General features: G+C 39.7%; 1 protein-coding gene across 1 annotated transcript in view; it reads right to left on the reverse strand.

Annotated features, from left to right (window-relative positions):
* Positions 1-6,700: 6,700 nt before the first annotated feature.
* Positions 6,701-12,651, reverse strand: part of LOC148160774 (receptor tyrosine-protein kinase erbB-4-like) — a 109,810-nt gene continuing 103,859 nt past the window's right edge. Inside the window, exon 4 of the mRNA XM_088008199.1 lies at positions 6,701-9,665. Within this exon, the coding sequence (XP_087864325.1) occupies positions 9,396-9,665 (270 nt within the window). The 3' untranslated portion in view covers positions 6,701-9,395. The remainder of the gene's footprint in view (positions 9,666-12,651) is intronic.

The following is a 12,651-nucleotide window of genomic DNA, read 5'->3' on the forward strand; positions in this document are numbered from 1 at the left end:
GGGTCAAGCAACTCACTCATCAAATAAATTGCCACTCTCGTTGCTCAACAACCCTCCGAGAAATTGCTGCGCCGTGTTTTTTTTTTTTTTTTTTTTTTTTTTTTCTGCAACGGCAGTGACAGGCTGTTTTACAGCGGAGTTACCCCCGACAAGCCGGGGTCCGCTCGGAGATTGAGCTGGAAATTGTGTTTGGGTACAATTGTTCAAGATTGCGACATCAAACTGAAATTTAAAGGGCACCGCGAACGAGCCATGGGGGAGCCGTGACGGCGGGGAGAAAACTGCTGAGCCGCCGGCCTCAGAACTTGAAATGTAGCTCTTATTATGTGCTTGCACGCAGAAAGAAAGTTTCCTGTGTGTGTTTTGCCGTCTGTGGATCGGAAACATGCACACACTTCTGCCCTGACACGGATTTTGTAATTCAAGCTAAACCATATTCCATGTTTTTACCCTGCAGAATGGTTAGCAAGTGCTGAAACAGACCTAACCCCTCTGCATTAAAATTGACACTTACAATGGGCTAAATGGGCAATTTGTCATTCTCTGGCAAAGAGCTGCTGCACTCATCCCTCCGCTTGGATAATTTGGAGCACACAGACGCGCACACACACCAACAAACCAACTCGGAACGATAAATTGCCTCCATCTGGCTCTACAGAATATTTAACATGACTTTTGATGAGTTTTTCCCAACAAGAATTCATGTCTTTTTGTTTTGGCCATCTCTGGTTTATGACTTCTCCAGATGTGCAGCATACATTATTATTCATCAGTGATAGAGACTGGACGTGCTTGATTAGTGTTTGGAGAGGCAGACGGGCTCGGAGAACCCAAAGACATCATCAACGTGCGTCGGAGTCAAAGTGTCCGGAGACCCTGGAGCACAACTCTGTTTTCACCCGGACCCTAAATCATGCAAATGGGAGGCAATGTCAGAGCGTGGACGCCTCCGAGAGCAGAACGATCAGCCGGTCTCAATGTAATTACTGTCAAATGGACACTTCCGGTCATCAGAAGGCCTGGTCTCAAGCACTGTTTACTGAAGGACAAAGTCAACTTTTGACCCTGGTAGTTTAATGAACATAAATGTACCAAAAGTGGTTTTTATTTATACTTTACTTTGTTTAATTGAGGGCTGCACAGTGACACAGTTGGTAGAGCTGTTGCCTTGCAGCAAGAAGGTTCTGGGTTCAATTCCCAGCCTGGGGTCTTTCTGCATGGAGTTTGCATGTTCTCCCTGTGCATGGTGGGTTCTCTCCAGGTAATCAGGTTTCCTCCCACAGTCCAAAAACATGACTGTCAGCTGAATTGGTCTCTCCAAATTCTCTCTAGGTGTGAGTGTGTGTGACTGGTTGCTTGTCCCGTCTGTCTCTGTGTTGCCCTGCGACAGACTGGTGACCTGACCAAGGTGACCTCACCTCTCGTGCGGAACATTACCTGGAGATAGGCACCAGCACCTCCTGACCCCACTAAGGGACAGGGGTGAAAGAAGATGGATGGATTGTTTAATTGGTCAAAATATCTCTCAAATGGAAGTAAATAAAAACTTTTTAGAGGAAACTGTTTAAGAACTGCAGCATACAGATGTCCATAAATACCATTAGGAGGTTTCTACATGTTAACCATAGGTTTGCTAAAGAGGTGCTGTTTGTTCCTCTACAGGCAAAATTTGTGTGCATGGAACAGAGTCTGCTTTCAAGAGAAGGAAGTGGACTAAAGCGCCTGGCATTGTGGGTAATTGCAACCAAAACAAAGGCACGAGTTTAACGCTAGCAGGAGAAACGGCTCAAAAGAGAAACTCCACAACCGCTATAACCTGATGCTACTCTATTTTAGCTTGCATTTAGTTTATGGTTGCGCTCAGTGTCTTCGTCAGAGGTTTTCATGTAGTTTCCTTCAGTGGTTCTTGGTGCAGCGCCCCCACAGACGAGGAGGGGAACGGGTTGCTTAAGTGTGTGGTTGGTTTGACTCAGTGCCATAGCAGCTGGAAATGGAACAAATGTTGCAGTTTTGGTCTCTAACTGACCAAAAACAGATTATCAGGTGGGAAAACAGCTTTAGATCAAAGTTTTCAAGAAGGAAATGCTTCTGGCAAATATTTTTTTTTGTCTTTAGCCAAAAAAATGGTCAGCAGATTTAGGGACACAAGCTGTTTCACATCTGTTGAACCCCAGTAGCCCATACTCTGTAGGGCTACATTTTGTCATCAAGGTTAGTGGAGAGTGCTTCCACCGGAGCGATGACTCATTCTCCTCCAGCCAAAGAGTATTGAATCCCAAAGTTTTGAGAAATGATCCGGAAGGCTGAGTTTATAGGTGATATTAGACAATTTATTGGAGCAAAAGTCAGAGTTGCTAACTAAGGTGATGTAAGGTGCGGAGTCGGTTCACTCAGCCGGAGTCGAGTAACCTTAACGTCCAGGATCATCGTACAGGGCGGCGGACATACTGCCCTCAGAGGACTGCTTCCGATCCATTAGAGATCATTTATTCCTCCTTCCATGAGTGTTACAGCCCCTAATGGAGACAAACCAGGGGCCCCTTGGCTCTCCCTGTCAATGGACTTAAAAGACTCCCGCCGCAGCACAACAATAAGCCTGAGCACAAGCGTTGCATGACAATGACTGCTTGGTTGCAGAAATCAAGCCAAAGGTGAAGCTTTGCATTCTCCTGAGCATGAATACTAACGAAAGATAATTTGGTAGGACTGGTCTTCAGTCTGAGTAGTGATTAGTCTTCTCCATCAAGAACATTTAAAGGTTCTCGTATTGGAACTGTCTACATCCAGTCGACATAACATAGTCGTCTCAAGAAGCTGCGGCAAAGACGATTTACACCAACTTGGTGTAAAAGTTCATATCATTGAGACGTCTGTGCAGATTTATGGGATGCGTTACATCACACCGAACTGGAGCTGTATTTTTGTTTTCAAAAAGGAATGTTGGTACTTTGGTGTTTTGCCCCTCCAAAAAGGAACTGGAAGAGATGAAAGAAAAAAAAAGAAAAAAAAAAGAGCAAAACTTTATTTCACAAGCAGACTGAAGGGTTCTCTTGCTTTGCAGATTCACAACTGCAGCATTTCCTAGGATGGCAAAGCAGCGTTTGAAGCTGGGAGATATGTTTTAATCATCTGGTGCCTTAATGATGACACTGGATTCATTATTAATGGGCCCCAACTCTCTTCTCTCTCCCTCTTTCCTCTAACGGTCCAGATCGAGAGTGCGTATTAGCATTAGCCGCTTTTGCTCTATTTGATCTTCCTGTAATTACACCACTTTCTGGAGATCACACCACAGGCTTTATGTTAAGTAAAGAGGCAATGGAGGGAGAATTTTTTGCCTAAACAAACTCCAAACGCAATTACGGCGGCTGCTTTTGCTCCTCCATGTTCTTCCATCAGGAAAGGCTGTGTGATTTCTGAAAGCATCTGGCGAAACGCGTAAAGAAGTGATTAGTGAAGGTCCAGCGCTTGACTGCCAATCTGTGCAACAGCTGCACTTTCACTTGATGGCTTCACTACTTGGCTGAAATTTGACATGCGTTTAGATAAAACTGCTAAGACGCTCAACTAAAACCTTTACTCAAGAAAAAAAAAATATTACAGAGCAGATCCCATCTTTGATGTGGAAACTCAAGGACCGTTGTGTTCCTCAGACATCGGCGTTGCATAACGTGCTTATCATGCATAATGTGTGATGCACCAAGATTGAACGATAATGAGAAGAAAATCTGAGAAAAAGACCAGAAAATAAAAAGTTTTGGACGATGTAAAACCTTCACAATCGCTAAACCAGTTTCAGCTTCATACTCCAACAAGGGTTTGGGTTAGACAGAACAGTTTGATCTATAAGAAAACATGAAGGCCAAAAAGAGAACAGAGAAAAGTTTGTAAGAAAAGAAATGTAAATAAAGATCACAACTTTGGAATTTCTTTTTTTTTTCTTCCCTTTTTTTGATCTGAGTAAGTTTGAATTATTTGTGGAAGACCTGGAGGAATGTAGTGCCAACATACTTGACATTCCCCAACATACAGCTTTAACATAAAGCGCAGTCTTTTCCACAAGAACACACCTTCCATATCTGGGCTTCCACTGCCTTGGAGCCCTTTCAATGATTCGTCCTTTTATTTCTTGTTTGGTCTCTTCCAGCGTTAGACTCTGGCTCAGAAATCAAATGCCTCAAAATCTGCCTGTTATCAGAGATTACATAGCTTCATAAACTGAGGTATTTTTCTTGCTCGATACGTGTGGTATAGATGGAGAAGCAGCATTCAGCTTCTATGCACCGCAAATCTGGAATGAACTTCAGAAACAATGAGATCCTTTAAATCTAGATTTAGGTTCACCTGTTTAGAGAGACTTTTGAAACATAATCAATGAAACATTAATCAACATTCTGATGTGGAATGACAAAACTTGAAAAACTTTATCGTTTCAATTGTTGACCTTATTTTTGTGTTTTTATGATGTAAAGCACTTTGAACTGCCTTGTTGCTGAAACGTGAAATACAAATTTGATTGATTGATTGATTGATTGATTGATTGATTGATTGATTGATTGATTGATTGATTGACCCTGCTGATTTTTGTGCCCAGGTTTTACTTTTGGAGCAGACAGACATTGGATATTTTAAAGAATTTGGGATATTTGTCCACTTTTTCATTTGCTACACTTAGTGCCACAGTATGATACCTCCGCCTCCCCGCTTGACACCTAGTACAATGATTATCTGGTAACACTTTGACGGGGTAACACTGTCATAAATGTGATGTAACACCTGACATGAATTTTACGACTGCTGTCATGAAGTGTGATTCTGTAAATAACGACACTTTTAATGCAAGGTTGCATTAAAAGTCCATTAAAATGATCAACTTTGCATTGAAAGTGTCATTATTTTATTTTTAAATTTGCAGCTCTCTTCTGCGTAAGTTCTATTTTTTCCTTTCATAACAGAAAAAAATGTTTGGTTTCCTCATTTATGCTCAATTTGTTTTTAAAATGAGGGAAATTCTGAGATTTTTCTGTTGACTGGGCAGAAGCGTGTGACCCACGGAATCAATAGTCATGCTCTCGCAAATGAAGATGCACATGGGGTTAATTATAACGAGGCCTATTAATCAATTTATCTCAGCGGCAACTGCTGTTGGTAATTTGGCCTAAATACCTGCAAAATGCCCACACAAATGCTGCAATTAGTGCGACACGATTAGCTTCCAATCGGGGGAGGAAGCCGCAGCCCCGGTGAGCCTCAGTGGAAGCAATTTACATGAAAGAACAGAGAAATGATAAAGGAGGGAAGGGAAGACAGCTACCTGGGTTCTGGACGTAGGAATATGGGAGCATATCTACCAGAGAATTTGGTTTATATCCATATGGACGGAAAAAAGGACAATTAAACAAAAAAGTGTCAGGAACAGGATCAGAGCGTTTCAAACACAGCACTTCATCAGTTCTGATGGCTTTTAAGATCCGACGGTTATTACGCCTGCTGCTGCTCAACGTGGGGTAATTAGCTCCGTGGTAACGCGCTAAAGTGTGTACACAGTTCATATGGCTGCAGCGGCGTCAGAGTTCAAGCTGAACAAGCTGCTGGTTTGACGCCTGCACAGCTGACTGCAGTCAGTCTGCAGACTGTCTGCAGACTGACTGCAGACTGACTGCAGCACAACTCAACTGAAATCCATCAGCGAAGGATTTCACAGCCCAGAGTCTGCAGGACGGAGCAGCTGGAACTTCTCATGGATTCGTACGAGTCATCAAGTTAACTGGATCCTCATTAACATTCCGGAAGGAACAAGATGGAGTAAGAGAGAAAAACATGGCAGCCCAGGAGATTTAGAGGGACCAGTGCTGACCCAGAAGCTTTACTGGTTCTGCTTTAACTGCAGCACTGGACTGGGATAAAGCCTGGGGATCTGAGGAAGGCGGAGCGCCGGAAACGCAGGCAGCTGTGGAAACACATTCAGGCTCTGAATGCGTCTTTAACATCTGAACTGGCAACCAGAAATAAACACACTGCAAAGAAACAAAATCTCACCATGTATTTTCATCTAGTTCCTAAGGTAAATATCTTAGTACACTTCTAATAAGATAAAACTAACTTACATGTTTTCAGCAAGATATAGGAGATTGCTTTAAGTTAATTTCTTAATATTGATAAGAAAGTACTAGTTATATTGGCAGATTATTTCACTAATAACATGGGGAAAATATCATGTTATTAGTGAAATAATCTGTTAATGGAACTGGCATTTTTTTTTAATCAAAACTAAGAAATTGTTGCCTTAAAACCAGCTCCAATTTCTTGGTGGAAAGTTACTTATTTCAATGGCACTAAGATATTCCTACTAGAAATTAGAGAAAAATACTTGCTAAGGCTTTGCGTTGCGTTTTTTCAGTGCAGTGCTGATGCTAATCTTACACATCCACTGAGCTGCTGAGCGAAACGCGTCTCCTGCCGGTTTACTTTGAGAGTCCTTGGGGTTGGTAAAAATAAAGGAAAACCTCATTTATTTGCAAAAAGCAGCATTTTCCTGCTTCTTTTGTGTTATTTGTGGAGCAGAACTTGTGAGTCATCCAGGGATGAAGGTGCATTTAGGCTTTCCTTCCCTGGTTGGGGCTGTCAAACAGGTGCCTCCCTCCCAACCCGACATCCGGCGCCGGTACAGCAGCGGGGGGCTGCTGTACCGGCGCCGGATGTCAACACGCCCTTACAGCTCTCAGGAGTGCCTTATCACGGAATTCAGACTCCATAAAATGCTGCTTATCACAATAAATCTGGGGCCTAATATGGATCACTGTTTGCTCCCCGACCATCAATCTCTAAAGCGGTGCTGCAAAGTCAATACGACACGGGCCTGCAGTAAATTCCTGCTGGGAAACTTTTTCTGCACCGCTAGCTGTTCTCTTCCATGTGGCAGCTAGCTTTGAATAGAAACACGCAGCAATGTGTTTGTTGTTTTTTTTTTTTATCATGACAAATACAGTTTAGTACCTCAGTGTGTGCCGATGAACAGGAAGTGGCCGTTTCTGACGCATTCCTCTTTGTTCTTTGGCGACAGTTCTGAGGACGGACGTGTTGGACGGGATTCGTACTCCCTGGCCGCGCTAATGTGCACCGAAGCTTTTCAGTTTCAATTCATCCTGGAAGCTCAACAATGAATGTGGTGAGGGGTTTTCCTTTCTTTTTTTTTTGTAGTTTTTTTTCCCAGCCATCAAGACATCCAACACATTTCCTCCAAAAACCAACAAGATTAAAGACAAAGTAACTGCTGTTTGGAGACCAGAAATGATTCCCCCCACCTTTCTCTAAGGATTGTCAGCAAGCAGGAAAAAAAAACCCCCAAAATAAACTACGTCCCGTTTGTTGGATTCCTTCGATTACAAGAAGGAGGAAAACTGGAGGAAGCAAATAGAAGCAGATGCTCAGACAATGTGGATCCCAAACTATTTCCTTTAGTCAAGTTTCCATTTTGTCATCTGGTTCCAGATTTACAGCTTTTTGCATAATAAGAATTAAATAAACAATAAAAAAATTAAATGAAAAAGTAAAATAAATAAATACATATATAAATAAATAAATGTATTGTATTCATTTCATTTTACTTTTTATTGAAAAAGTTATATATATATAAATAAAAATTATATATAACATATATAAATAATATATAACTAAAATACATAAATAAGTAAAAATTTATCAATAACCTATGCAAATAAATAAATAAAACAAAAAATACAGAAATATAGTTAATAAACACAAAATAAATAAACATCTGATAGATATTATAGCATAATAAAATGTGTATACATACATACAATGCATAAGGTTTAAAACTTTCAGATAACCATTTAACTGTCACGTCAAAACACTTACATGCAAAAGTCAATAGGTCCATGAAAACACTAGTGTCGTCATGGCAATTAAGGGGTTAAACTAATTGATTCATCAGTTAATTTTATGTTCAGTTAAATTGAGATGTTACAGTGTTTCCAAGTGCTGATCTGTGTGTAATTCTGCAGCTGTTTCTTACAGTGCAAATCATATAAATCCAGTATAAATCAACTTTTGCTGCTTTTTCTGAACTCAACCAGGGAGAACGTCAAACTCTTTTAAACGTACGAAGTGAAGACAGGAAGACGGTGAAGCAGGGCAATTATTTTGAAGGATCTACCATGAGGCAGCTTCCTGTTTCAGACATAACCACCATTAAATGTTCCTTTAACAAATGGCTGCTGCTTAGCGTCGCGCTCCCGCATGGCCCAAACAAAGCCCAACACAGCAGCTGTTATGTAAAACATCGATGCAACCTGCCTCCAAAGCCTTTTTTCTTCTGACAGGGGGGGAAAAAATCAAGTTGAGGGGAAAATCTCTCATTATTGAGCCCAACATTCCTAATTCAGCAGCTTATTTACAAAGTTCCACTTCTGTGACTTACAGCTTTTAAACCCGCAATAAATCTGCTTGTGTGTGTGTGGGAGGGGAAAAAAAAGAAAAAAAAATTAATTCAAACCGGCATTTTTTTTAGAGCAGAAAATGTGCTGGAAGCACAAATTAAAAAAGAGCCCATAATTCATTGTGAGGGGGAGTTTAAACGGCTAAATATTACATTTACTGCCTCTGATTTATCGCAAAGACGATCAAATCCATTTGATTCGTTCGGCCGCTCAGGCTTTGGAGAAGTTTCCTTTTTTTTTGTTTTAGTTCTCACCTCAGAAAGGATTTCAAACACACACTTTCTTCACCAGATCCGAGAGGAGGGAGGGAGGAAGGAAGGAAAGAAGGACAATAGAAATATATGAAAGGAAAAGAAAAGGAAAAAATTTAACAAGAAAAAATAAAAAAAGGAGAGAAGTAAGGATAGAAAATCGAAGGAAAGAAAGTGAAGACATCAGGGAGGTGAGCAAGGAAAGAAGGACATGACAGAGGGAAGAAGGGAAAGAAAAAAGAAAAGACACATGGAAGAAAGGCAGGAGTCAAGAAGGAAAGAAAAGCAAAAGGAGAGGAAGAAAGAAGTGTAAAGCATTGGAATAAAGGAAGAACAAAAAGGACAGAAAAATGGAAGAAGGAAATAAAATGTGAAGAACATAAGGAGGAAAGGAAGATTAAAGGACAAATGGAAGAATGGAATGATTTAAGAAAGAGACAAAGGAGAGAAGAAAGGGAGGATATTGGAATAAAAAACTGAAAGGATGAAGGGTTTGAATGAAGGAATGACACTGTGGAGGCAAAAACAGGAAGCAGAGAGGAGGAAGGAAGGAGAGCATGTTTGGACAGAAGGAAGAAAAGATGAGGAAAAGAAGTAAGAGCAGAAGGAAGAGAGAACGGAAAGACGTGACAGAGGAATGAAGGACAATGGAACTGCAATGAAGAATGGAAACACTAACATCTCTTTATTTTTCTTTACACCTTGCAGCTACTGATTTCACACTCTCTTCCAGATGTTTCTGTGCAGTCAGACCGCGGCCCGTCTTACCCGTCAGGTTGCGTAGGCCCAGCTGCCTCAAGCCGTAGAAGCCGTCCCGCCTGTAGTTGAGGAAGATGGCCAGAGCGTAGCGGCTCTCGTACAGCTTGGTGCCTCGGATGATCCGTAGGTTCTCCAGCGGCAGGTACTCGAACTGATTCAGTGCCACCAACACGTAGCCTGTCACTTCTCTTATGGACTGGATGGAAAAGGAAAGAACAGGTAAAGGAATTAAACTTGAAGATAACCCAAAAGGAGAGAACAGAAACCTGTAAAAGCAGAGTGGAGAAAGCTTCAAGTGACAAGAAGGTCAACATGCTACAACGCTAGCTATGCTAACCCAAAGGACTAATCATAAACATGCTGCTAATGCTAATGCCAAAATGCTATACCAACATGGTGTTTAGAGGACGCTAATGCTAAGTGCTAAAGCACTAAATTCAACCATGTTAAAACAATTCCTGTATATGGTTTTTTCTTTAACACCCCTTGTTTGTTAATGTGAGTTTATTCTTCCTCATTTGTTTACTTGTCGTTTGCCAGCCATTTGTTCAATACAGTTTAGTGAAAAAACAAAAAGAAGAATGTAGGAAGAGGAAATGGAACTGCTACATTTACAGCTTTTCAAAAGAAGAGCATCTATCTATCTGAATTATTCTTAGCAGTTGACTTCAACTTGAACTGAAAGTTTACAAAGCAGCAAAGTAAATTAGCGCTTTAGAATTGATCCAGAAAAATAAATTAGGGGGAAGGATAACACTTTATTTGAAGGGGGGTGAATAAGACTGACATGACACTTTCATAAACCTGTCATGTTTACTGATATAAATTTGTTTTAAAAGTATTACTGATTGCACTTTAAACATTAGGTAACTTTATGTTATTAAAGGTAAAGTTTAAACAATAATGATTTCTTGGTTAATGTCAAGTTGTCATAATAACGACATTTTGAATAATGTCAACTTTGTATTAAAAGTGTCATAATTTACCGAATGACGCTTTATGACAACAGTTATAAATATTCATGAAGACTTATTCATGTTCATGACATGTGTTATGACATGTTTATGACAGTGTCATGTCAGTCTTATTCACCCCCCCTTCAAATAAAGTGTTACCGGGGGGAGCTAAGTGTTTTCAAAGTTAGCAAAAATGCTTAAGTGCTAAATGAAAAATCAGCTCCTGGCCTGACTCTTAAAAACTCTGCAAAAAGAATCACGTAATAAACCCCTATGAAAGCTGTGAAAGATTTTCAAAGAAAGTTGAAAAGTTTGCCTGTTTCAATGCAAAATACGTAGGAGTGAACGATGCTTAAGTTTTTTTAAACAATGCTCAACAGAGAACTTTTCATTTTTAACTAAGTTTTGGCTGCAGCTTTCTGATTCATTACCTGTGAGGTGCCTCTGCATTCCTTTCATTTCCTGTCTTCAAATTTGCATTTTAAAATGTCAAGCTTATGAAATATTTGGATGTTGAGAGAAAAATGATAGAAATGTCACCTCAGTCACTGCCTGTTTAAACTTCCACAGCCTGAGTTCCTCCGTTGTTTTTAAAGAGAATCTCTAATAACTACTGAAAACATCTACTTCAAATTAAAAGTCCATGTGGTTTACTTAGCTTTTATTTTATTCATGTTGAGCAAAAGAAAAAAAGCCAGGAAAATTATTTGGCTTTAATTCAAGTTGAAGTAATCGGTCTTAACAGATTGGAAGACCTCGACCATCTGCCTCTTCGTGTAGCAACTGACCTTCTCAGAAGTCACTATAAAAATCAAGCTGATTATCTCTGTATTTTGGACTTGATGAGGCGAATTAATTCAGCTGCAGAGTCAGCCTGAAGGACCGGGAGCAAAATGAGCGAGCGCTTTGGATTTTTTTAAGATATCCTCATTTGAATTCTCAAGAAGAGTGGTAGTACTCAACCTTGGGTCACCACTAAATAAACGCAATGAATAAATGTAAAAAAAATAATAAAAAAAAGAGCAACTTATTGGTCAACTGTGCACAGAATTTTGACGCCGTTTGGCTTGAAGCTCTTTCAATATTCATATACAACATAAAAACAGCCAGAATTAGCTACCCTGACCAAGAAACAAGCATTGAAATTGCTCAAAAAGCAGCCTGATTTTTGTTCAGTCTTTGACATTGCTGGTAAATGGATGATAAACACATTGAAGCAAACAGTACAATACAACCAAAAAGCACCTTTTACCTCTGTTTTCTCAACCATTTCTTCATTTTTATTAATCGCGGAGTAAGTTTTTTATATACTGCTCAAAAAAATAAAGGGAACATTTCACTTTAATTTTGTGTGTGGCTCCAAATCCAGGCCTCCATTGGTTAATAAATTTGATTTCCATTGATGATTTTTGTGTGATTTTGTTGTCATCACATTCAACTTTGTACAGAACAAAGTATTCAATGAGAATATTTCATTCATTCAGATCTAGGATGTGTTATTTGAATGTTCCCTTTATTTTTTTGAGCAGTGTATTTTCTTTTCATCTTTGAGTTGGTCAGATGTAGGACACAAAACTGGCATTGAACTCAATGGTTTCAAGAAGTCAAAGTAAAATGTTCCTCTAAGTTAATTATGTTAATTTAAGTTAGTTAGATTTGTAACTTTTAAGTTAAGTGAACACAAATAAGTAATTTGTCATCACAAAACCAAATGAATTAAGTGAGATTAATGTAAATATGTCCATAAAATGAACTAAAGACAAAAACACTTAAGAGTGTATTGAACATCCACGTGAGGGAATGTGAATTAAACATTTTGATAAATTTACTTGCAAACAGTACTGAAAGATGTAGCTGAAATAGACACTTTTCATCATGCAAAGAAACGTCAAGGTCCTTTGAAGGTTTCTTCAGCGGTCCTGATGTGTTTCTTTGACTTGGAGAAGATTTAGGTGATTCCCTTCAGAAGAAGGTGTGAGGATGTGGATTTCTGTGTGTGTTTTTGGTTAATTTAGCCTAAAAACATCCCAGAGAGATGTTATTTCATCCATATAAAACTAATGTGAGAAGGTGGGTTGTATTGTCGCAATGTATTCCAAGTAAATTTTTTGATTTTCTAGACGCCACCACTAACTGAATCATTACAAGTTCTGTTCTCCAGGACTCTGGAATGCATTCCTGTTTCTTGGTTCAAGTGGTCATTCTGGTCTCATCATGTGGACGTCT

This window comes from Poecilia mexicana, unplaced genomic scaffold (genome assembly GCF_051168715.1).
Source record: "Poecilia mexicana isolate PSO_F unplaced genomic scaffold, ASM5116871v1 scaffold_2, whole genome shotgun sequence".
Lineage (NCBI taxonomy): Eukaryota > Metazoa > Chordata > Actinopteri > Cyprinodontiformes > Poeciliidae > Poecilia > Poecilia mexicana.